This window comes from Castanea sativa, chromosome 10, assembly GCF_040712315.1.
Source record: "Castanea sativa cultivar Marrone di Chiusa Pesio chromosome 10, ASM4071231v1".
In the NCBI taxonomy this organism is placed as follows: Eukaryota; Viridiplantae; Streptophyta; class Magnoliopsida; order Fagales; family Fagaceae; genus Castanea; species Castanea sativa.
In genome coordinates, this window is record NC_134022.1 from 9,559,241 (window position 1) to 9,585,530 (window position 26,290).

General features: G+C 34.2%; 3 protein-coding genes across 4 annotated transcripts; 1 reads left to right on the top strand and 2 right to left on the bottom strand.

Moving 5' to 3' along the window:
* Window positions 1–918: 918 nt before the first annotated feature.
* On the top strand, window positions 919–3,295 carry LOC142612618 (RING-H2 finger protein ATL22-like). The gene is made up of 2 exons (XM_075784730.1): window positions 919–1,802; window positions 2,816–3,295. Exons 1-2 carry the CDS (start codon window positions 1,154–1,156, stop codon window positions 2,974–2,976), a joined length of 810 nt encoding a protein of 269 aa, XP_075640845.1. The 5' UTR covers window positions 919–1,153; the 3' UTR covers window positions 2,977–3,295.
* An 852-nt stretch (window positions 3,296–4,147) lies between these two features.
* LOC142611707 (putative disease resistance protein At4g19050) lies at window positions 4,148–9,701 on the bottom strand. Of its 2 annotated transcripts, XR_012840089.1 has the most exons (3): window positions 9,600–9,701; window positions 4,829–8,672; window positions 4,148–4,397 (listed from the first exon to the last, which is right to left on the bottom strand). XR_012840089.1 is itself a non-coding variant. In XM_075783818.1 (2 exons), exon 2 carries the CDS (start codon window positions 8,668–8,670, stop codon window positions 4,909–4,911), a length of 3,762 nt encoding a protein of 1,253 aa, XP_075639933.1. In that variant the 5' UTR covers window positions 8,671–8,672; window positions 9,600–9,701; the 3' UTR covers window positions 4,587–4,908. The 2 variants fall into 2 exon arrangements, 1 of the variants encoding a protein (XP_075639933.1); XM_075783818.1 differs by lacking the exon at window positions 4,148–4,397 and having other exon boundaries at window positions 4,587–8,672.
* An 8,103-nt stretch (window positions 9,702–17,804) lies between these two features.
* LOC142611994 (uncharacterized) lies at window positions 17,805–19,246 on the bottom strand. The gene is made up of 3 exons (XM_075784133.1): window positions 18,949–19,246; window positions 18,690–18,811; window positions 17,805–18,626 (listed from the first exon to the last, which is right to left on the bottom strand). The coding sequence occupies exons 1-3, from the start codon at window positions 19,244–19,246 to the stop codon at window positions 17,805–17,807; spliced, it is 1,242 nt and encodes a 413-aa protein (XP_075640248.1).
* Window positions 19,247–26,290: the final 7,044 nt, after the last annotated feature.

The window sequence follows — 26,290 nt, forward strand, 5'->3', positions numbered from 1 at the left end:
TGTCAAACACAATAATCTCTTAAAAATTAGTCACATTTTTAATAAGATTCTCCATAAACCATTGACAGTTTCCCTTTAATTTTTTTTTTATAATACTAACAAATACTGGAAAAAAAAAATTCACAAAAGATTTCCTATCAAAACAAATAGAGCATCAATCAATATACAATCAATTTGGAGCATCATAAATTGTGTTGCATTATTAGAATACAATCAATGTTGCGTGACCAGAGGGTATTTGAGTGCCGGTAGTTGTATCATACAATCTTGAATAAAATAAGTTTTTTTGAGTGTTTGATTAGTTAAATTGATAGCTAATTAATTGAGAGGACTAAAGTCAAGCTAACTTAATCAGTAAGGCAATGACTGGTGAGTGATATTGACTCATTAGAGCCTGCAAAATGAAGTAGTATTTGTTACTTAACGAGGTATGGCTGGAAAGGCTAGGGTCCAAAACAGAAAATGATAAGCAGAAAGATCATAAAGTTTAGGGGTCCACCGATAATAAAACTGAAATTAAAACTTACAAGCTTCAATTTCTAAGATTTGAAATAGAGAAGGTTTTAAACGATGTGGTAAAAAAAAAAATGAATGTCAAAAGTGAGTTAATATAAAAACGGGTAAAAGTTTATTAGCTCGTGAAAAATAAGAGAGGCCTAGTTGTTTATTATAATTTTTTAAAGTAAAAAGAGAGGTCAGATTGTTAGGTTGCGTTCTTGACCGGGTACCAAAGTCTCCTTAGGCATCTTCTTGTATGCTTCCTCAAAGTTTGGGTCCAAAACCACTACCTAAAACTTTCCAACTGAATGTTCAAGTTCAACCCCCATAAACACTCTACGATGGAAAAAAATTGGATAAATTTTTTAATAATAAACCATATTTGCTTTCTCTAAAGTGAAAACTCCCCACTTGTTCTGTAGAGAAAAAGAAAATAAAGAAAGCATATCTAGGTGGCTGAAGTTTGCTTTGCCCTTTGGGTCTTGCAGCCTCTGAGTCATTTCGGGTGTGCCACAGTCTCCTTTCCCTGTTCCACTTAAACACCCTCCCATATAAGTTATATAACACATAGGAATAAGATTAAAGAGTAACTAACAACTATCATTGTCCCAAACTTGTGTCTTCTGCATACCCTTTTTTTTTTTTTGGTTAAAAAATGGATGCTTTTCTCTTCCTTATTCTCTTCTCTTCCACCTTGCTAAGCATAAACGCTTATGAAGACACTTGTACCATGATGCAGTGTGGTGATGGAGCTCCCAAGATTCAATTCCCTTTCCAAGTAAAGGGCAGGCAACTCCAACACTGTGGTTACCCTGGTTTTGAGCTTGTATGCAAAGACAACACCACTTTCATTCCCTTCCCATCCTATAATGGTGACTTGGTTGTTAAATCCATCTCTTACCACACCAAAAGTCTTAGTCTTCTTGACCCCAAAAGCTGTGTCCATGAAGTCTTTCTTAACCTCAATCTCTCTCTTACACCTTACCATTATTACTATGTTGTTAAGAACTACACATACCTCAATTGTTCTTCTAGGTTGGTTTCTTCTTCATTCAGTGAGATCCCCTGCCTAAGTGGCTCCAAATATCATGTCTATACTGTAGAGCCTTCCTTGGCCATACCAAATTCTTGTAGGCCAGTGAAAACTGTGGCAATTCCTTTTCAGTATAGTCCTTACCTAGCTGACAATAGTTTTGGTCTTGGATTATCTTGGGATTTGCCTGGATCAGAAGATTGTGAAGCAAACGGAGGCCACTGTGGATTGAAGGATAAAACAGGATGTTTTAACTTGGCACATGATATAGGTAATCTTTGTCCTTTGTCCTTTTTTTTTCCCCCTGTTTTTAGAAATTTTGATTATGTCCTATAATATTTAACAATTTCTAATATTAACAATTTTGATTTTGATTAGTAATGAAACTTGTGAAGTATGTACCAGGACATATTGTCATGTACTAGGAGTAGTTTCTTAGAAAAGAACAGAAAATTTCATTTTACTAAAAAGAAAATAATAAAATCATGATGGGGATAATAAAACAATAGTTTTGAGAGTTTTTGAGATATCAGAAAAATTTATGTACTACTAAATTCTTCCAGACTTGCTCTGTCATTTCCAAAGAAGGGGGAAAAAAAAATTACTAGCAATCTTCTACCCCCCTAAAGTCCAACCTATCACATATTCCAAGTAACTATTCTGTCTGTCTAATCTTCTAGCATTCACATGGAATCATAGTGGGAAAATAAGATCTAAAACTAATGAAGTCATGCATGTCATGTCACTCACATAAATGTGTTATGTGTCCATCATGTAGTAGGATAAGCACTCTCAAAGGTTTTAATTAGTTATATTTCAATTCTACTCCACGTTGGTCAAATTGACAAAGACTTTGACCCGGTTTTCGTAGAAATACTGAAAGGAAACTTCCCTTCTTGTCACTATGTACCCTTGTCAAATAACTAGCTATCATGCCCTTGATTGAACTTTAGAATATCTGTAACATTAATATTTTAAAATTGTATGAATTGAAAAATTGGAGTAGCTAGCATCAATATCTTGTTCAAAACAGAGGAAAACAGACACAAAAAAGGTCTTTTTCACTAGCTAACACTCGTATTGTGTATCCCATTTTCAATACATGATCAATTGATCATATATATTATATATAAATCATAATACAAACTAATCTTAATTTTTGGGGTTTTATTATGCACGTGCTTGTAGGTAAAAGCCTCAACTAGTAGTATTTGTTAGTTTTCACATATAATAAAAGAGAGATTGGTCTAGTAAGTTTATACTAATTGTGGTCTGATTTTTTAGTCTTCAGTATCGGCATCTTCATTTTTGCGATGGTGGTGGCAACAGTGACGATTATAAGGATCTATCACTCGAAGAAAATACACTGCCAGGATGAAGAAAAGTATTCAACTGTGGTTGAGAAATTAGGAGACTATAACCAGATTTTGAAACCCAGCAAGTGATCAATAGTAAGCATGAGCTATTTAGGACATCGTAGTACAGAAGAACCTTTAGAGGCCAAAAAAAAAATTGTATTTATATAAGAAGGTAGGTATAGTCGTATGGATTAGCTTTGATTGTATAAATTTTTGTTTAAAAAAAAAGTATGGCTTTAAAAGCTAATAATCTTGAAAAAGTGGACACTAGAAAGAAGTTTGGCTACTCAAACAAAATGGTTTTATTGCATGAATCAGACATAAGATTGAGATGAGAAGTGATGTTTTCTCAAATTCTCCAAGATACGTTCGACATAATAACACGCATGTGACTTCATTACTTCAAGATTTGAGTCTTGACTACCAGAGTTTGTGTCTCTTCTTACCACGTCTTAAGGGTCCTTATTATACTCTCTAAGTAATATGCATTGGAGTATAAAGTGAACAATTGGTTACAGATTTTTTCGGATATGCAAGTACATCATAAACTCATATGGAAATATTTTGAAAAATATATTTTAATAGTTTATGTATAATACTCATTGGGTAGTATTATATTTGAGAATTAGTAATATTACAAAAAAAATTTAAGAGAAGAGAGAGTTATATTATATTGTTGTAAAAGCTGAAGCTCAAATACCAATATCGATTGTGATTATTGACTTGAGGAAGATTTTCAAAACAAATAATAGGACCGGAGAAAACCAAACCCAAAAATAAAAAGACAACCGCATACAAAAGAGAACACCAGAAATTTACGCAGTTCAACAATAGCCTACATAATATGGGCAACGGTCAAGAGAAAATTTCAACAACAAATCTGAAAGATACAAATACGATGTAGATGCATTATCACATAACTCAAAATCCCAATAAACCCCAAACAAGAGATCTTCATCTTTATCACTAATATCTAACATCCAAATTTTGCAAATCAACAAACATTTTTTTATAATAACTAATATTAGCATATTTACCGACATATTTGACTAACCATCCATAAAACTCTTGTAAACTATCAATTGATTCAATTCCACCAGTTAACAATTCTAACCAGTCGCGGGGATAATAAAAACTAACTCATTAAGAGACAAGTCCCAAACATGATATCAGATTCTTGGTTTTGCCTCTTTTAGATAGAAACTGAACTTAAGGCAAATCTTATAACAGAGTGAAATCTTCTATACAAAATCCTCTTTGGCATATGGCTTGATCATGTAATTACAAGTTCAAAATAGATACAAATACTTTTTGAGCTTTGGCTATGTGGATCTTCTTCTTCATTTTTTTTTCTTGGTGGTAAGTAGCTCTCTGGACCTAGTTGCTACATGATGCTTGATCATGACCACCATACCATGGACTCAGAACTTGCTAATTAGTTTGCAGTCTCAGCTAATTAAGCAGTGGCGAACCAAGGATCTGCTGCTTCAAAATGCTCTCACCCAAAACTGAACATGAATTTAGATATTTACTTTGTATAAGGACATAAGCAAAGTATCATTCTGTTCCCAGCTAGTAGTTTATCAAGTTGTTTTAAAATACCAGAAAGGCAAGTAGATTAATGGTCCTATACAAACAACTGCAACCTAGAAGCTGAATATTGTACATTACAGTTCAACATTGTACCAAAAGAACTAGAAGGAAAAGAACATAGGTGATTCGCATAAGTCAATAAAAAACAATGTTTACAGAGCATTATATGGACTAGGAAAAATAATGCACTCTAAAATAGACAACTTTTACAATAACCTTAAACTTGGATACACGAAGAAAGGCATAAGAAAAATTAACACGGAACAACAGGGAAAAAGCAAGCTGGGCGGGAATATCAAAATATGGTTTCTATGAATGAAAAAGATGCAGGGAAGCCATAACAAACCTGAGTGTACAAATGGTGCAAGATGCACAATGTAACTAGTGCTATCCTTGTTAATTAAACCATGAGAGCTCTCCTTCAATCTAGTGATCCCTGGACTTCATGGGTCCAGAGTTTTCAACAAATGCAAATTTGAAGTCCTTAATCTTATCTAAATTTTCGAGATTTGGGCATTCTCTGACTTTGAATAATTCTATAGATGGAAATATATCCAGAACGCTCTTCAACTCTAGCATCCCAATACTAGTCAAATTGGGCAGTTCCACCAGGTGCAGCTTCTGTAAATTCTGCAGTTTACAATCTGTTGATGTATTTGGCATAAACAGAGTCTTCAATTTATCACAGAATTTAATTTGGAGGACTTCAAGACTTTCTGGCAGCTGGGATGAATTAAAAACAGTTTCAAGCATTGGGCAACAATCTAGATATAATTTTTTAAGGTGTCCAAGTTGCAAGTTTCCATTGGAGACACTCTTCAATATGGGAAGGTTTGACGCCCACAGAGTCTCAAGATTTTCCTCCATTAAGACTTCTGCTTCATCAAAAATAGTTTGCATTTTGGTTGACCTCTCTAGCCAACAGCCTTTCATTGCCATGACATTGCCAACATTCATTGACTTCACACCTGCAGCCAAGTCTGATAAGGATTTCATAAACTTGTTATCAATGAAAGAGATATATTCTGCTTTTAGGAGGGCATCCTCAAACCCGGTAAAACTATCAAATCCAACAATTTCCAGATACTTGCCATGTTCTTCAGGAAGAGAAAGAATCTGGAAGTAGATTTCTCTGAAGTTAGGGTCAACTCTGTGCCAACAAATGTCCCTAGCTGTGCCTTCCTTTTCATGAGCACAAACAGAGAACTGAAATTCTTTGAAGCATGTCTTCCATAACCCAGGATTTGTCTTCAAATATTGGAAGAATTCAGTGCCACTCAATGACATGCAAGGCCTATTTTGACTGCACTTGAAGATGCCACACTGATCCCAATTTAGCTCCTCCGGTAAGTTCTTTATCTTCCCCCAGTCAAGTGTTTGAACATCCTTTAAGTCTGGTAAATTAAGGCGCTTCAAATGAGTCAACTGTGAGATCCCATAGGGAAACTCCTTGACTCTAGTTCCCCACAAATCAAGGACTTCCAAATGAGTAACTGATTCCAGACACGGTAGCAACTCCAAGCTTGAACAATCTCTTAAGTTAAGGACACGGAGATTGCTAAAATTTTCAAGTGATGGTAGAGACCGAATGTCTGTCTCAGAAAGATTCAAAACCTCTAGCTGTGTACATTTTTCCAAATTTAGACATGATCCAGACAGTCTACAACGTTGAAGTAAAAGCTGAGTGAGGTTGGTGAGGTTGAACGTGAGAGGTAACTTAAGTTCAGTTCCTGATAGGTCGAGGAACCGAAGGTGAACCACGTTCTCCAAGAATTTAGCTTCAGTTTCTTTCAAAGACCTTGCACCACATAAATCAAGCTCCTCAAGTTTCGATAGAGATGCCAGAGGTGGAAGTTTTTTGAGATTGACACAGTTTCTTAGTAAGAGTCGACAGAGGTTACTAAGATTGGAAAGGGATGGTAGACATTCAATCTTAGTCTCTGAGAGGTTAAGTTGTTGAAGGCAAGTCATGTGCTGAAAGGATTGATCCACAATTTCTTTCAAAGCACTACAACCTGAAAGATTAAGAATTTCAAGGTTACAAAGGTTAGAAAGTGAGGGTAACTTTTGAAGCTTGGTTTTTGAGAGTTCAAGATGTCGGAGGTATCTTAGATGTTCGAAGATATTATCTTCGATTTTGTCTAAACTCAAAGCATCGGAAAGATTCAGCAACTCGAGATTTGGGAGGCTGTTATTATTGGAAGGTAAATGCCTGATTTCGGTTTTAGAAAGATTAAGGGTCTTGAGGCCACCCATACTTGGAAAGATTTCATCTTGATTTTCCTTTAGCATAGAAGAACCTGAAAGATCAAGAATTTCAAGCTGAGATACTGATTTTAGGCTGGGCAGTCTAGTTAAGCATTCACAACATCTTAAGGAGAGTTGAGTGAGATTTCCCAGATTTTTCAAAAAAGGCAAGCGGTCAATCTTTGTTTGGGAAAGATCAAGCATTCGAAGTTTTGCATGTGCTTTAAATGTTTTATCTTTCAATTTTCTCAATTCAATAGCACCAGAAAGATCAAGCAGTAGGAGGTTTTCAAGTTTTTGTAGTCTTGGAAGTTCTTCCAAGCTAGCACACCCCCTTAGCATGAGCCACCTAAGTTCACTCAGTTCAGAGATGCAAGAAGGCAGCAATTTGATCTGGACCGCAGAGAGCTTCAGGCTTTGAAGTTGAAGCAAATTATAAAAAAAATCATCTGGAATTTTCTTCAAGGAGGTAGCACCTGATATCTCAAGAACCGTTAATGATTTTAGTTCTTTGATATCATCAACGTTCTCCAATAGATCACATCCTCTGAGCACAAGAAGATGAAGCTTGTCCATTTTAGACAAGTTTGATGGCAATGATTTGATTGTGGGATTGAAAAGTGCAAGAACTTTGAGTCCCTGCATTGGCAGAAAGAATGTATCAAGGACTTCCCTGGAGAGACGACTTCCATCAATTAGTAGTGTGGACACTTTATCCCATCTGTCACAATTGCACATTGTTTTTATCAAACCATCTGCATGTGTGATTCTCCCAAAACCTTGCCAATGACCACCCTCAAACACTCTAGCCAAACCCAAACTTGATTTCCCTTCGTTCCTATCAGGACAACAATCAAGGATTGTAAGTGCTAATCCTTCCATGACAACGACATTATCATCTCGTATTTTCAGCAGATGGCGATCTATAAGCTCCACTAAAACACGATGTCCCTCTTCATACACCTTCTCAACATGGTCAACGGGACCAAAATATCCTTCCAATATCCAGCAAGCTATCAACTCATTGTAATGGACTCCACCATGCTTGAGAAAGAACTGCAAGCTATACCAACAACAATCAATCAAAGCCTTATCTCTCTTCGGCAACATTTCATACCCACAGCGCAGCAGTGGATTTGCACTGTTATGTGCATCCTCACATGTCGCTGCTTCTTTCATAGCACTTTCCAATGTCCAAAACCCACAATCATGCTCTACAATGCGATTTAAGGCTTCTGCTATTACTACAATCGCAGCTGGTAGACCCTTGCTGTTTTCTGCAATTCTTGAGGCATGTGTTTGAAAATCATCAATGCCTGAAACGTTGTCAGCGACTCTTTCCTGAAACAGACTTAATCCCTTATCAGACAAAGGCTCTATTTTTATTATCTCACTCTTTGTTTCAGTCACTTCATTTACTTCCACAGCTGGCTCTTTTCTTCTAGTGATTAAAACCTTAAACAAAGCCTGCTCATTCAGACGCATAATTTTCCTAAATGCTGACATAATATAATTTTCATTCATCGTATCAGGAACACCATCGACAATCAAGAGAAGAAATTTTTTAGGATCAGGCAATCGCATTTCTTCAAGCTTAGCAGATATCTTACTTTTCAAGTCCAGCTTCTCCTCTTCATGGTCCTCCTCCTTAGTGGCATTATCTTCCCACTCCTCAATAATGGAAAGTATAGACAATTGACGGGCAATGTTCTCATGAAGGATATTTTGGTATTTCTCATCGAGAGACTTCTTATCATCTTGTTGATTCAGAAATACCCAAAGAGTCACATAAGATAGGCCCTCCTTGTCTGCTGAATCAGCTATCTTTCTTGCAATCCATGTTTTCCCAACTCCTGCATCCCCAATGAGAACAATTGTTGTCACATTGTTGTCCTTCAACAGCTCAAGTATCTTATCTTTCTCCGCTTCTCTCAAGGCCATAGCTAATATGAAAAATTCAATGTCAGAATTTTGATAAGATTAAAAGAATCAGTTTAGCAAAAAGATAAATTCCACCTTGCACAAACACACACATATTGCTATACACACATGCACAAAGTACTTTATTCCTCCAAGAAAGTTTTTTACAACACTTTATAAAAGATTTTCATTAAATGTTTATTTCTATACATATTCTTTGTTCATTTGAAGTTTTTAAAACAAATAACAACCATCAAAATCTTTAAAAACATATCTAAAATTACATTGAGAACAAGCATAGTGTCCCCGGCGTGTCAATGTCCGAGATGGACATGCTAAGGATTCTGGAATGTCCGTGCTTCTTACCCAAAAAAAAATTCCTTCAACAGGTTTGCTATGAAATATGAATTGAAACCTCAAACTCAATCACACCCTTTTTAGTGTCCTCTGCCTAAACCACTCTGCTACAATGACTTTAGCTCTTGTAAGTACTTCTTTGAGATCAACTACTTACTAATATATATTGTATAAAACAAAAATATCAACTTCCCTAGTGGATTGTGGAATCTATAATTCTGTAAAATATATCACTAATGGGGACATAGAATCATAGATACAACAAAGTGGTGGAAAAATTATTTTGTTACGTAGCACTATAAAATCATTGGCTTGAATAACGAAAACAATATTAAAAAAAAAAAATAGAAACCCGTAATTTATTCTCAAGCTAAGATTTGAGACACAAAATAAAAAAGCTCTCAATATCTCCACAGACACAGATCCTCTGAGAGAGAGAGAGAGATCGTTAAGATAAGATAAGATGCACAGACAAACACATTTTCTAATTTTAGACATTATTCTACATTATCTATACCAAAACGGCATGATAAATTACTTAGGATCAGAAACGTGGTAAATAATAAAAGGAAAGTAAACGAAAAACCTGGTACCTTTTTTTTCTGGGGTGCAAAGCAAAGCAAAACAGCTCCTTCAAATTCAACTCTCTGAGTCTGAGCTTTCTCAACTCTCAAGTATGACTGATCAAAAGTCTCGTTTGGTATCTCGCTGGCTTTTGGTTTAAAACTTAGAAGTCTTTGGTCTTTCCCAAGTCAGTCAACCACTTGCGAGTTGTGTTTACGAAATTACCCTTTCAATAATTGCTTTAAACTTTAAAGCGACTTTTTCTTTTTCTTTCTAATTTTATTTTTTTAAATTTAAAGCTGCAAATGTTTTACTCATATTGAATTCTGGGTGAGCCATGTTGGAGGTAAAAACTTTTATGTTTTTGGTTTTTGTCTATCTTTTTTACTTCAACAAAAATAGTATTTTTAAAAATATATTAGTATTAATGTTTCTCTTTTTGTCACACATTTGGTATGAGTTATGAAAGTTATAAAAAAAATTTATATATTTTATCTCATATTTAATAAATAATCAAATCTCAACAAGGTTTGGTTTACCTGCGTAATTTTGCAATAGCCAGAGCAATATGATTTTAACTTTTTTCTTTTTTTGAAAAAAATTATATAAAATCATAGATTTTTAACAAGATGTGAGCACAGGTGGTAGCAATATCTTCTTTAGATGACACGTGTTAATCAATGGCCTCATAATGGCTTTAGATTAGTAGAATGTCATAAATTCCTTTTTCTTTTTTGTTTTTCCATTGCAACCTCGACACCTCCATTACTGCCAAAGCATTGATCTATATGGGGGTTATTTCCATTTTCCAGTAGTAGTTCGACTTCACATAGCAACAACAAATTGAAAGTGATCAAAGTGCACCCTAAATTGCTGCATTTGATGGGTGATTGTAGATCTCTCTTGTATAGAAGTCCTTACTTGCAAATCAACCATGTGTTTAGAGAAGCTAACAGATGTGATAATACTTTGGCTAGCTTGGGAAGATCTCATTCTCCAAAATTTGTTTTATTTTTTGCTCCCCCGAATTCTAACAGATGTTGATTCCACGAAGCAGGAGCAGGTTGCACTTAGTTTTGTGAGGTGTGGAGTCCATCACAAGATCACAATGCAATCAAGGATGGAGACAGATATTTATGTTTGGGGGGATTGAGGTAAAACTATCATATTAATTTGTAATTCAAGAAAATTTTAAACTACTACATACATACGCATCTTCGTGCATTAATTTTTTTTATTAGTGTACTTCTTATTAGCACTTAAAATGCTAACAAGCTAAATGATTAAGTAAAGAGATCTGAGGTTTAATCTTCGCTTACAAAAAAAAAAAACCAATTGATATTTTGGTCTGAGATAAAAAGTAATAATTAAGAGCAAATGTTATAAGTTGAAATTATCTCTAAAAAATGGAAGGATGTATTGTAAAGTTTTGGGAAAGGGAAAAACTTAAATACGGTACATTTTTAAGTGTAGTAAATTACGTTTCCTAATGAAAATCGACCACCTATTTACCATGACCAATAAAACACAAACATTATTTACCATGACCAATAAAACACAAACATTATTTTTATTTTCAAGAATAATTGTGCTTAATATAGTTAAGTTTAATTGGGGAATTTAATATACTATACGTCTATACGTAAGTTTTATCCTTTTAGAAAAAAAATGAATGAATCTTTTTTTTTTTTGGAAAAAAAAAAGAATGAATCTTCTAAATGGAACTAAAACTAAAAGTTAGAAGACATTAATAAAAGTATATGAGATATGGCAGAAGTGTTGAGAGAACGAATGGAAAAAGACAAATGGTAAAAAATTAGGATTTTGGGGATCTAAATTTGGTTGATGTGTTGAAGGAGGGGGGCGGGGGGAAGCTTTATTCTTGTTGGGGGTGGCTATTAAATAAATGGGGTGAAATCTAAATTTACCAATTATCTATTAAAGGGTTTCTAAGTTTTTTTTGGGGGGGGGGGGGGGGGGGGAAGGGGGTAACCCATAATGTACCTCTGCCCCTGAATGCAATGTACTACATACATCTAAAAATATCACCTCTTCGCAAGCATTGAAAATCAAAAAGAAGTTTTTAACTAACAAAAGTTAGTAGAAATGCATCAAAATAAACTTAAATTATTATCCCTCTCAGGCATTTCATCAAATAGTTATATAACATACTCAAAAGCATTGCATTTTACATGCAGAGAAAGTAGTGGATTGGAAAAACATCCAATTATGGGCATTTCAACACAACCAACTCTACCCAATCCACCATAACCAACTACCAAACCAACAAAAAAAATATTGCAAGGATTGGAAAAATAGAGAGAAGCATAAAAAGAAAAAAAAAAATCAAAGAGAGAGAGTGAGTAGCGCGGCTAGGTGATGGTGGAACTACGGGATTGGAGAGAGGATGCTGCAGTGGTTATGGCCTTCTTTACGATCGTCTCTCTCTCCCTAAACTGATCCTTAATGTTCTCTCTCCCTCTCAATGAAAATGTTTTGGTAATTTTTATTCTCACATGCCTCTTACGTGAGTATCTTGTTAATTTGTTAACACTAGACTGATAGATATATTGATTTGGCAGCTGTCTAAAGTTTAAGGAATAAATTGGTCAAAATAAAAATTTAAAAATGTTTTGGTCACTGCTCTAAAGTTTAGAGGGGGTGTGAGCATTTTTTTTCCTATTTATTTTTGTTTTGTGTGTTACAAAGAACCGTATGCACGGTATATAAGGACTTGGATGAGCCCTTTTTTTTTTTTTTTTTTTTGAGAATGAGACTTGGATGAGCCCTAAATGGGCTTTTCATTACAATTGGCCCTCTGGGGCCCTAATTCAAATTATAAACTATTATATTTAACAATGTCATATGCTTTGGTTTGGTCTGACATCATTGATGAGATTCTATACACACTTCACTAAGAAAAAAAAAAAAAAAAGATTGTCCGCAGTTTAACATTCCTCAGGGGCCGCTCCACAGTATAAGCGAAAGAGGTTCAGGCCTCAAGTAAAAAAAATCCTAAAATTTTTACTAATAGAATTATTTATTTCATTGTAATAGTATTAATTAAGCTCAAATATTAGCTAATAAATAAAATAATATTTTTTTATCAAATGAAAAACAAGAAAAAGAGAAAAAAAATGTTATGTCTATAATATTTTTCATAACAAATCCTAAGTGATAGGTTGTTATTGGCTGAAAAAAAAAAAAAAATTTTAGTTGTGCATTCAAATTAGAACTAGTAACAATTTAACACCTAGGATTTTTTGTGAAAATTTTGTAAATATAACATTTCTAAAAAAAGAAAAAAGAAAAAAAGAAGAAAAGAGAGCAATACAGAAAATAAATTTCATAACATTTTTCACAATTGTTGAGTTGTAAAACTTTTATTAGTTTTTATCTAGGTTTACTACTAACATTACTTTTATTTACTACTATCAATCTGCCACATCAATAGGTATGAGGAGTTTTGTCATTTTTTTTTTTTTTTTTTTTTTTTTTTTTGTATCTATAAACTTTCTAAGAAAAAATTCTATGTGGTAAATTAGTTGTAGGGGAACCGAAATCAACTACCCACCTTGTTGGAAGGAAAGTTAAGGCATGACAGTCCAATACAATTAATTTATAGAGGTGTATTATCAAGGTCAACATTTTCGAGCCTTATTGGTTTTGTTTAGATTAGTAGGTTATGAGAGGTTGCTAGAGAGAGATAATTTTTTGAATTCGTTCTTCCTCGGGTTAGTCCGAGGATCATTGATTCATATAATATCCAAGTCTTGGTTATAAAGTTTATGGTTACACGATGTATGCTTTTTTATAATTTCTTTGTCCCCCCATCTGAAGTAGTCACCTTTTCTTATATAGATACTTGAAGTATATCTCAGCCCTCCACTTGTACAATCACTAATATTCATTTGAATGCTTGTCCCATTAGGGTTTTGTTGGAGGTTGTAAAATGTGCTGCAAGCTGTGAGAGTACTATTCAAAGGTCATTTTGCCTTTAATGCTACTAGCTAAGTTGGTGTAGTACATTAAATGCGGAGGTGATGAGTACCTTACTTGGAAGCTCCTCATCTTCTTTACTTGTACGTTTTTACTTTTTTTCTCAGTCTTTAATCTTCTGGTCCAAGTGGCTTATACATAGTCTTCCGAGGAGTGCTCAATTCTCGGGCTCCTCAGACTGCCTGCTTCTTCGGTTTCAATATCTGAGTTTTTGTCGACGTGATGGGCTGAAGCTGATGAGAAGTTAAGCCCAACTTCTCCTCGGGTCGGCCTACTTGGTGACGTTTTTTCCTTAGACCTCACCCTCCCACATTAATAATTTTGCATTTAAAATAAGATAATAGAGTTCAAATAATATATATATATTTTTTATTTATAAAAAAGTCATATTATATATATATATATATATATATATATATATATATATATATATATATATATATATATATATATATATATATATATATATTCGCCTAATCCCCCAAATGCATCGAGCCACCCCTTACACTCCTCTAATATGTGTGTTGGCTCAAATACATGAATCCTACATGAGTATGAGAGTGACATTGCATATTACACAAATATATTTCCTATGTTCTGCGTAGGGTTATGATCGTCGTGGGTCAAAAAAACATACTACTGGACATTGTTCTGGTATTTGCCAGAATACCAATTGGATAGCATATAGTAGTAGCTTTCTGAGTGTCTTTTCTATTAAAATTCCATGAACTTGATATCAAGTCCAGCATGAAACCCTTCTCTGTAATAAGGATCTCGAAATTCCAAACAAACAGGGACCAAGTAGAAGCCGTACGTATCATACAAGAATGAACAGATTTCAATTCTTACCAATGAAGCTGCAAAGGTTACTGCTAGGCCCTCTCCCACACTTTGAAAATCTTCTCTCCTACTTATAAATCATGAGCAATACCAGCAAAAGTTTGATCTTTAATGTTTTAATTCCATTTAGTGGTACTCATCCTGCATCAGACGTACATCAATAGCGTTTTACGAAGAAATATGAAAAGGTCATATGAAATAATATTGACTTCGATGGAACAAACATGCAAGGAGTATTATTATTATATATGGAGATATTGTCATTTATTTAATAAAAATCCATTAATAAAGTACAGAATTCAGAAAAGATATAGATTTGAAATTAAAATTAAAATTTTACAATCAACCAAAAACAAAAAAGAAATTCAAATTAAATAGCAATATTCTCTCTCAAGAAAAATAAAAGGCATAAATGCACTTTTAGTCTTTACATTTTGACCCGATTTTTATTTTGGTCCCTACATTTTATTTTTACCACTTTTAGTCTCTAAACCAATTAACGCGTGACGTTTAAGTTCTTACCATCACCTAACTAACAGAAAATACTAATGTAGCTAAAGGCACAGTAAAATAATAATTAAAAAATATATTTTGGCATTAAAAAATTGCCACATCAGCATCTAAATTAATTTTAATTAAATAAAAAAAATGAAAAACAAAAAATTACATGAATTGAACATGAACATGAACATCAAACCCAGCAACAACATCAAAACCCAGAATCAAAGAGCATGACCTACAAGAAAAAAAAATGAATATCACCATATCAAAGAGCATGAACAAGAGCAAACATAGGAAAACTCACACGAAACCACACCCAAACCAACAACAACAAACCCACACCGATCATCCGATCAAACCTAGTTAAACCTACCAACGATCACCAATGAGAAAGCCCAGATCCCAGCAAACCCAACACCCACCATCTCTTTCTCTAAACCCAGATCCAATCAAACCCAGCACAGAAACGAAAAGCCAGCAACCCCAGTGGCAACAGCATGTCGAACTCTCCCTTTTCGTTTACGCTGTCGAAGCGCTTGAACAAATCACCAAATCAACAATCACCCCAGCAAACCCATTATTTCGGCACTCACGCAAACAAACTCCGATCTTTATAGAACCCACGCGATCAAAACCCCATCGGAATGAAACCCACGCAATCAAAACCCGATCTCCATATACACCGATCAAAACTCTGATCTCAACAGAACCCACGCCAATCAAAACTCCATTGGAACCCACCCAATTTCCTTCTGCTGATCCAAAACCCCATCTGAACCCCCCCAAAAGCTGTACGAGTTCGCAAAAATGGTGCTGATAAAGATATTCGCGCACCTATATGCGACTGTGTGTGACTTGTATTGCTGTGGAGGAGGAGGATTTGGCCTCAACAACGATGCCCAAATTGGTCACTACATCGGGATCGATGTATCTTCAACTGGAATAGCCCAATTAAGAGAAGCCTGGGAGAGCCTGAGTCAGAAGAAGCCTTACCCTTATGAATTCTTTCACTTTGACCCTTGCTTGGTCTGTCTTCTTCTTCTTCTCTCTTTTTCTTTCTCTTTCTCTTTCTCTTTTGCTATTAGTTTTGGTTATTAGGTTTTAGTGTTTGTCGTTTTGGTAGTTGGGTTAGTTTTAGTTGCGACGGATCTGTTAGTGAGTTTTGAAAAAAATTGGGTTTGTTAGTGAGTTTTGATTTTGATGCATACGAAATAATTTCGTTTTTAATTTTGTTTTCAATTTTTTATTTAATTAAAATTAATTTAGATGCTGACGTGGCAAATTTTTAATGCCAAAATAGGTTTTTTAATTATTATTTTACTGTGCCGTTAGCCACGTCAGTATTTTCTGTTAGTTGGGTGATAGTAAGGACTTAAACGTCACGCGTTAATTAGTTTAGGACTAAAAATGGTAAAAATAAAATGTAGGGACCAAAATAGAAATTGAGTCAAAATATAAGGACTAAAATTACATTTACGCCAAAATAAAATTAAAAAAGCAATCCAGTATCAACACACCAGAATAGTATTTAATAATAATGTGAGGCCAGTAGAGAACAACATGCAACCAATCCCTCTCAAAGCTACTTTTGTTCGATTTGATCAGGATTCTTCATCCACACTCCATGCTCGTCGCAAGGGTAGATTGTGATCCCAGGGCATTTGACTTTCTCCAAGTATTCCAAATCTGGAAAGGAATCTTTCAGTTCTCTCCAATTCATCTTCAATTCACGCAAGTATTTCAAACGTAAAGCTTGAACCTTCAATCACTTGCTTCTGTCTAGAATTGCGAGGTTTCCTCCTCTTATGTAGAGTTTTTCTAGGACTGGCAAAGAATCAAGTGTCAGCCACATCGCTGTAGATTTGGGGAAACATTGAAGATCCAGCTTCTCAAGTTGCTTTGGAAGATTCCCTGTCACTATTTTTGGGTTGTGTTGCTTTTTAGCTTGCTTTGAAGCTGATTTGAACATTTGCCAGTGTAAAATATTAGCATTGATACACCATGTTGAATATGCTATTATGGATGCAGAAGCGAAAGCATAAAGTATAGAACACAATAACACAAGAGGATTACTTGGTTCAGCCTAACAGCCTACATCCACGGAGGAAACCCTAAAAGGCTACATCAATAATATATTAGAGTGTAGAACAAATCATGTGTTACAATGAACTATAACATGTGTATATATAGTAGACTAAACCCTAAACTAATAGACTTCTAGTACAAGTAGGAAACTTGGCTTGCACACAAGTAGAATTAGGCTTGGGTTTATGTTAATGGGCTAATATATCTCTAACACCCACTCTCAAACTCAAGATGAAAACTTGATGAAATCTTGAGATTTGATTAGATTGAAAAGATCCCTTGAATGAAGTTTGGCTCTGTGACGGTGGCTTGAGAAAGGCAATGGTCTTGCAGTGTTGATGCGACTTCTAACAGTGACATGACTATACCAGAGAGTTTTGACGGCAGCAGTGGAAAACCAAAGAAGATGAACGCAGCGAAGAAACACCAAAGAAGACAAAAATTGCTCTTAATACACCGTAAGGACAGAAAACCATGGCCCTAGGAAGGTAGCTCTGATACCATGTTAAATATTAGCATTGATACACCATGTTGAATATGCTATTATGGATGCGAAAGCGAAAGCATAAAGTATAGAACACAATAACACAAGAGGATTACGTGGTTCAGCCTAACAGCCTACATCCACTAAGGAAACCCTAAAGAGCTACATCAATAATATATTAGAGTGTAGAATAAATCCTGTGTTACAATGAACTATAACATGTGTATATATAGTAGACTAAACCCTAAACTAATAGAATTCTAATACAAGTAGGAAACTTGACTTGCACACAAAGTAAAATTAAGCTTGGGTTTATGCTAATGAGCTAATATATCTCTAACAGCCAGCAACTGGCATTTCCCCCATTCTGAGCTTCTCCTTGCTGATCTGCTAGCGTTGCTCTCCATGCTATTGTTAGCTTTTGGAGTACTCCTCCAATATTTTGGAGAGCAGTTAGATCATCATCTGTAGGGAAGTCCTTACTATTTGCATTGATGGTCGGTTTCCTCAACTTCTTCAATTCCTTCAAATCTTCTAAAGTAGCCGAGCCTTTTCTTCGCGGATTACTAATGACAAGCCCCTCAAGGACTCGAAGTTGTACGAAGGCGGAAATCTCCTTGGGCAGGCGAGCTAGCAGATAACAGTCAGAAAGATCCAAGTACCTGAGGTTCATGAGTTTGCCTATCTCCTTTGAAAGCACCAGCAGATTGTGACACTCTTTGAGATCCAAGATCTCCAACTTGTAATGGTTGCCTATAAATTCTGGAATCTCTGTGATTCTTGAGACTCCTTGGAGGCTAAGAAACCTTAAACCTGTGCTATTCTTCAACCCTTCTAAGAATTCAATGCTCTCGACTTCAATATTACGTTTAACTGATCCCGGCCAGCTTCCCAGACAAACAACTTTGGCATCTTTCATCTTCGATAACCAGTCCTTCGCACTAGGCTCTTTAATCTGCTCCGCATTTTTATCTTTCTTCTTCATTAACCCCGCCAATTCGAGATCAGGAAAAGGCTCATTTACATTAAATAATGTAACGATTTTTTCTAGATCTGTATCTTCTGAATTCGAACTTGATGTTGACTGACTTTCCTTTGGTATAGAAGGTTTTTTCTCTAATAACTGCTTCTGCTTCAGCTTCAGCTCCTGATACTCCTCTTCGACTTATAGCAAACACATCCTCTTACACCTTGGGAATAAGACATTCACCTTCACCACCGGTTCCTCCCTAGGATCTAGTAATTCAGAAGTCCAATATTTCTGGGGAAGCACATTCCCCTTATCACCATAATCAAACAAATCACCAGCTTCCTGGGAAAGCATAGTCACAGCTGAACGCACAAGAGGATGCATTTTATAGCTTTAACATGCAGTGTTCGCTTTTATATCGCAGGCTCAATTAAGCCCTTCTCTTGAAATTCTTCAAGAATTCCATCAACGATTTTCTCAGGCATACTTTCTTCAGTACCTGAAGCGTCCCACAACTCCTCTCCCACCCCCCAGTATACAAAGATCCTCCTCTTCACCACTGCATTTTCTGGGAAAACTGTAAAGCAAGATAAAAGGAACTTCCTTTTGTTATCAAGATCGTCAAAAATCTCCTGAATTTCTTTGTAAAATGAGCTATCTTTGAAACATTGACGGTGGTGTACGTTAACCAACTCATGGACTGCACTGCGGCCATTAGACCCGGTGCTTGACTGTAAATGAGTACTACTCAAACTTACTGCCTTAAACGCTGTTTCTGGGGACGATAGATGCTTCATTAAATTCATAATCTCCTTGTTGATTTCAGCAAGCCTGACAACTGGAGGTGTTTTACTAGTGGATGCTTCCTTTTTTCCAGAATCCTCACTGTTGGGAAATGCCTTAACTGAATCTTGGAGCCTCTCTAGGTGACTGTTTAGGTCATTATGACCCGGACTTCCGCGAAAATTCGCAAGGTCATGTACTTTCAATTTGGGTGTGCTTCTTTTGTAACATTTTGAGTTGAGAACGCATCCTTTCGTTGTCCTCTTCTTTTTTCCTCCTGATCGAGTCTTCCGCCACCGCTTCGTTATTCGAATTCACCTTGGTGATCTTTTTATTTTTTTTAAGTAAATGAAAATCCGGAATCCTAAAGCACATGCTGGTGGTGCTAGTGGCAGTGTTTCCGTTGTCGTTAGTTTCAGGTGTGTGTTGTACAGCAGGTTGTGGACTGTTATCATCATTGTTCTTCTTGCTGACCTCATTGTTGCTGCCGTTGCTGTTAGTAGTGGTGGGGTTGGTGCTAGTTTCTGGTGTGGGTTGTACAGGGGGATTCGCTTGTGCAAGGATCCAGGTTTCTCCAGGATTTTTTTGCAACTGCATGTCATTAGAGGCAGACATGATTGGATTGATGGAGATGAAACACAAAGTTTGGAATTAAGGATATTATCGAGAATGAAAAAGTGTGGCCAAGCAGCTAGTTTTGTTTGACTATCTATTTTGTGGGTTGCCAACTCTGTGTCTGTGGTGCCATTCTCATGGACGTGAGTGACTAGAAGAGTAGTTTATCATATAATATATGAAATTAGCATAAGAGTGGTCCTTTTAAAAGGGTTGAAGGAAAATTTTCCAATCCGAAAAATATTTGACTCGAATTCAATTTTTTTGACCTGAAGCAAAAATGAGTTGACCTGCGACCCGACTCAAACTCTAACAATTTTTTAGAACTTTTTTTTTTGGTAAAAAAATAATAAAATTAAGACAATGTCGATTTAATTGTTTGTTGTGAAAGGAAACAATTGAGACATTTATATAACTGCATGCAAATTAATTGAAAGATGAATGGTTGAACAGTCTATAATAAGTAAAGATTTTTAGATATCAAATAGCAAAGTATATACCAAAATAATCTTGTTATAGTAGAGTTAAAAATATAGATTTAAAATTGTAGACATGTGTGAGAAATATTCACATGTGTGAAAATAGTAAAGCCAAAGTATCAAATTAGCATAAATTATGAATTCTTAGACTTATTTTTTAATAATTTGTCCAAAATAAACGGCTTTCAAAATAAATTATGATATGTCCTAGAGTGTGTGTTGCTTAACAATGATATGATATTTATAAAAGAGACCATGTATAAATAAATAAACAATCAAATTTTAATGTATATCTCAAATTGAAATAGAGTGCCAACCATAATTGATAATAGATTATAAAATTGATTTTCAATATTGTAAATTTCTTATATGTTTTTATTCTTTATCAAATTAGTTATCCAATAAGTCATTTGTAAGATGAATGGTTGAGCTATAATGAGTAAAATTTTTTAGATATCAAATAACAAAATATATGCCAAGATAATCTTGTTACAGTAGAGTTAAAAATATAAATTTAAAATTTTAGACATGTGTGAGAAACGTTTACAAGTGTGAAAATGGTGAAGCCAAATTATCAAATTAGCATAAATTATGAATGCTTAGACTTATTTTTTAATAATTTATGTCCAAAATCAATGGCTTTTAAAATAAATTATGATATTTCATAGAGTGTGTGTTGCTTAACAATGATATGGTATTCATAAAAGAGACCATGTATAAATAATTAAACAATCAAATTTTAATGTATATCTCAATTTGAAATAGAGTGCCAACCACAATTGATAATAGATTATAAAATTAATTTTCAAGATTGTAAATTTCTTATATGTTTTTATTCTTTGTCAAATGAGTTATCCAATAAATCATTCGTAATTTTGTTTTATATTTTGGAATATTGATATTGTGTAGAAATAAAACTTGTGCATTTGTTTTACTTATTTTTGTGTTATTTTGTTTTAGATAGCAATGTTAAGTATTGTATAATTTTAAAATTATTGAATAAGTATTAATAAGTTTAACTGAGTTCATTCTTGATATAAGTGGTGAATTCAAAATAATGCATTTTATATCAAGTAATTTGTTGCATGACTTTCCAAACGGTAAATACATGTTGTTTTCTTTATATAAAAAAAAAATTCATGTGAAAATACGGGTCAACTCGATTTGACCCACAACCCGATTAATCCGACCCGAACCCCATCTGACCCGTCTGTTTTGCCATGTCTACAAAATATTCATGTATATTATTATAAAGGAAATAGCCAAATTTTAGAAGTACGGATACTTAAAAAATCGTCGTGGGTCGGGTCTAGGTTAAGTTGGGCAGGCTTCTGCATGCATATGTGTTCACTTCTCATCGATATATTAGCATTAGCAGAGAAACAAAATTGTACTTTTTTATTGACATTTTTAAAAAAAAAATTTATTCGGTATTTAAAGGTTTTGATAGTTTTAAAAAAAATATATAGATAAATAAAGTATGCTTAAAAATATGTATTAATTAATGAATTAATTATGGTATCAACAGGTTATGTCTTAAGTTTCCAAGAATTGTTTCTAAAAAAAAAAACCAACTAAAAACTAAAAACAATTTCCAAGAATTTATTAGTCACGTACCTTGTGTGTATATGCGTCCGTACTTCATAAAATAAAACTGGAATTTTGGTTCATATGATGGTTTAAGGGTGGACCTTAAGGCCAAAATGTAACCCACAAGAACCACAACATGTATTGGCCACATGAATAGGAATTTTTTTTTTTTAGTTGTGCTATGGCCATAATAATTTCATAACAAATTTTAGATGGTAGAATATTGCTAATTTTTGTCTAGACCCACTCTTAACATTTTTTTTTTTTTATCCATAACTTTTGAGTGGAGTTACGATGTGCTTTTGTGTTAGAATTCTTTTTCTTCTCCTGTGTGTATATGCGTTTGTTTCTAAAAAAAAATTGTTCGGATCTTTACAACATTCAGACTAGTTAGTTTAAATTTTTCTTTCTATTTTATCATAAAAATCTACTTTTTTTTTATTTTATATTTTATACTGTCACTCCTACAAAATATATCCATCAAACTATTTATTGGGTTCAGTTAATGTGTACCCTAAAGACATACATTAATTTATTTATTTTTGAAAAAAATTTCTTCAAAATTTAAAAAATTATTAAAACTTTTTTAATTTTTAAATTTTTTAAAAAAAAAAAATAAATTATTGTATACCCTAAGTCTCACGTTACCAAAACCCTTATTTATTATACGCATCTTTTTATTTAAATTATAATTTTTTATTCATTTATTAATATTATTTTTGCTTTATTTGTTCTCACATTCTCTCTCATCTCTCCTCTCTCCTCTCTCTTTGTGTTCTCTCTCATCTCTCTGCTCTCTTCTCTCCTCTCTCCTGAACACCACAAAACTTCCATGGTTGGACCTCCATGATCATGGCCGAAGCTCACATGACCACCACAAAGGGGAACCTCCATGGCTGGACCTCCGTTTCCTTCATCTACTGCTGCCATTACTTCTTCTTGTGCTACTGCTATAGCCGTTGCTTCTTCTTCTGCTGATGTAGCCGCTGCTTCTTCTTCTTCTTCTTGACAGCTTCTTCTTCTTTGACGATTCACATAAATTTCTATATGGGTTTGATGATATGGTTTTGTATATGAGTTTGATGGGTTTGAGATCTAGATTTAGGAAAGCCATATGAGTTTGATGAGTTTGAGGTCTAGATCTAGGATTTGTTGTCTGGAGGAGGTGGGGAAGGAAGAGAGTCAGGAGAGAAGAGAGAGAGAGAGAGAGTATAATGAAGAAGAAAGAGCATTTGATGTGAGTCTGACGTGAGAGGTGAGAGAAAAAATTATTAAAAAAATAAAATACAAACATACAGGAAGACGTGGAAAAATGAAAAGCTACAGTGTTTTACACAGACTGACGTAGAGAATTATATTTGACTACTTTTTCTATTATACAGCCATTTATGTGAATGCCCTTAGCTTATATTGTTGGAAAATTCACAAATTTGATGTACTTTTCTATCATGTTGAAGAAAAATTGTATTGTAAATTTGTGTGGGAACTTGTCGTGTATTGGGTAGAAGTCAAGTGTAGTTGGAAATCAAAATTGCGATATCAAGAAATTCACTCAAGCATAATCTGTCTAGCAAATCTCAGATTTTTTTTGCCAAACATCGGAAGACACTGGCTCAAGCGAATTCCTTAGAACCTAAGAGAAATTTGTTACGAATTTCTCTGTAGTGCCAACTCTTTTCCCATCTATGTAAGCCTCATTTCCCACAAGTTTTGACAACTAAAAATTCTCAATTGAAGTATTAGAGAACTTAGATAAACCCTAGTTCATATACTCATTTCTCCCTACCTTCTCCCTCTCTACATAGCTAGATATCTTAGTGAGGAGATTGATACCAATATTTCCTTACTAATTCCTGAGTTGTGTGATTTAACTAGTGATTGTGATTGGAAAATCATTGGAGCATTCCACAATTAGTCTTAATGACCTAAAGATGCAGCCAGTGCTTGGTTATAAATCTGAAAGCTAAGATAGAGAAAGGGCTTCATTAGTAGCTAACTAAAGCTTGGAAGGTTCAAGTACAAGTTTTTTGCAATACTCGGAGGGTTTGTGAGTCAAATTTTACTGCAATTATATATCTTAGTGGATTGGTTTGGTGGCCTTGCCATAGAGAGGTTCTTATGCCCAGTATTTGAGTTTTCCTCTTTGATAACACATTAGTGTGTTGTCTTATGGTTGATTTTCTAGAGGTTTCCTACTTGCTTTGTTATGCTTATATTGTTAACCATGTTATGTTTATCATCCATGCTTAATTCAATTGGCTAATCAATTATATTTGGGTGAATTGATAGCTTAGCCTAAAAATTGATTAAGTTGTAAATTTAAAATTCAAGGGTCTAAATAATTTTCTAGGATTGATTAGGTGATTCTCAGCATCACTCCTTCAACTACTATAAACAGCTTGTCATCTATGCTTTATTGCGAAATTGTTGTAAAAATGTTGTATATATAGCTTATTCATATATTATTTTTAAAGAATACATTCAATAAGGACTTGGTATAAATCTCTTATTTTACACTATTCAATAGAAACATGTCATATCAACATTTCATGAATAAGTCAAATAGACATACCACACACAATCACTCCCTCCTAATACACCCTCTCTGTCTCTCTATCTTTCTCATTGGGTCAAACCTTCATGGTTGAACCATAAACTTTTATCACAACCACCCAACACCACGAAGTGGCTCCTAAACTGATGCTTGTCTCTCCTTACTCATATATATATATAAATGCGTATTATTAGGTTATAGATTGACCCCAGTTAATTAATTTAATTATCAAGTTAATTAATTATGTTAAATTACATGTAAATCGTGGAGGTACCAACAAATCACCAAATAAACTATTATGTGGTGAAAAATAAATAACACGGTGATTTGTTGACGAATGGATAAAACCTTTTGCAAGGTAAAAACTCCACCAAGTGAATTTCAAGTCACTACTCCCAATAATCCACTAATTCAGAACAAGCAATTACAAGTATAAGGAATCTTACCACTACCTTGGATTATCCCAAAATATCAACCTACAGTTGAACCTTTGCTCCAATCCCCAATTGGACTTGATCTTGTAGAATCTTCTTCTCTTTTTGCACAAACCTCCAACTGTGACTAACTCTTTTGCATAGATCCCAGTATGTGACTAACTCCACAGCAACTCTTTGATTGTTCTAGTTGATTTGTAACAGCTTCACATAGAAACACCAATAAGATCTTCAATATTGGTGCTAGAGATTTTGCTTAATTATAGAACTCAAAGGCGTACAAGAAACGAAACAATATCTTTTTCTTTCTGTAGGAGGAGGTTAGGGTTTCAAAAAGAAAATCTTATTAAGCTTTCTAGGGTTAGAGTTTTCTTTCACCATCTCCTTATTTAAATAGGAGCATAATGGGCCTTTTAAAAGGGCTCTCTTATTCTTATTAGGTTTACACAAACCTTGGGGTCTCCTAGTTCTATCAGGATTATACAAACTCATAAATAAATAACCTTATAGAATAAAATGTTGCTGGCTATATTTAGACATCCGTCAGCTTGATAGATTGAGAGGTGTCAAGCTTGTGTCAAGAATTCTTCATTAACTTTCGATAGATAGTCTCGAAACTAGTGTCGAGCTTGTCTGAATAAGCTTTTCTTCATTTATTTCTTGGTTCGATTTTCATGTCTTTAATGATACCACTTGATATGTTTGAGCAACATACTTCTTGATATATTAAACCCAACTTAGATCTACTCAATTACAAGTAAAATGCGTTTTGTCAAAGGATAAACCAATACATAGAAAATACGACCCTAACACGTATGACTTTATTTTTGGAAAACAATAACAATCTTTTGCTAAAGAGATTTACTTATATATTTTTATTAACTTATTCTTTAAATTCTCCTAAAATTAATGACAAAAAATTCAATATTAAAAGGAAAATAAAGGAGTCAACAATAAATTAAAGAGCATTTATACTTATTTTTTCTTAAATGAAAGGGGGGCATCACTGAAAATTTACTCAATATTTTAAAATTTTAAAATTAAATAGAGGGGGAGGGGGCATTTTTTGAAAATCCTGGGGGCCATGGCCCCCCTAACACTAACACCAAAAAAAAAAAATTCATGTGAGAGTTGATGAATCTCAAGAGCTTTAATGGATCACTATTCGATCAATAAACTTATTTATGCATGATTTTTTACCACAAAAATTTAAAATTTAAAAATGTTATTGATGACATAGCTATTAATCTGTTATCTTCATTAAATTTTGTAAGTATAAAGGATATAGGAAGAGTATAGACTTTGAAGATTCGTGTGTAAGGCAAATATTTATTCATTTCTTAACACGTGTAAGGCAAATATCTATTTGCTGGAGAACTATTCTTT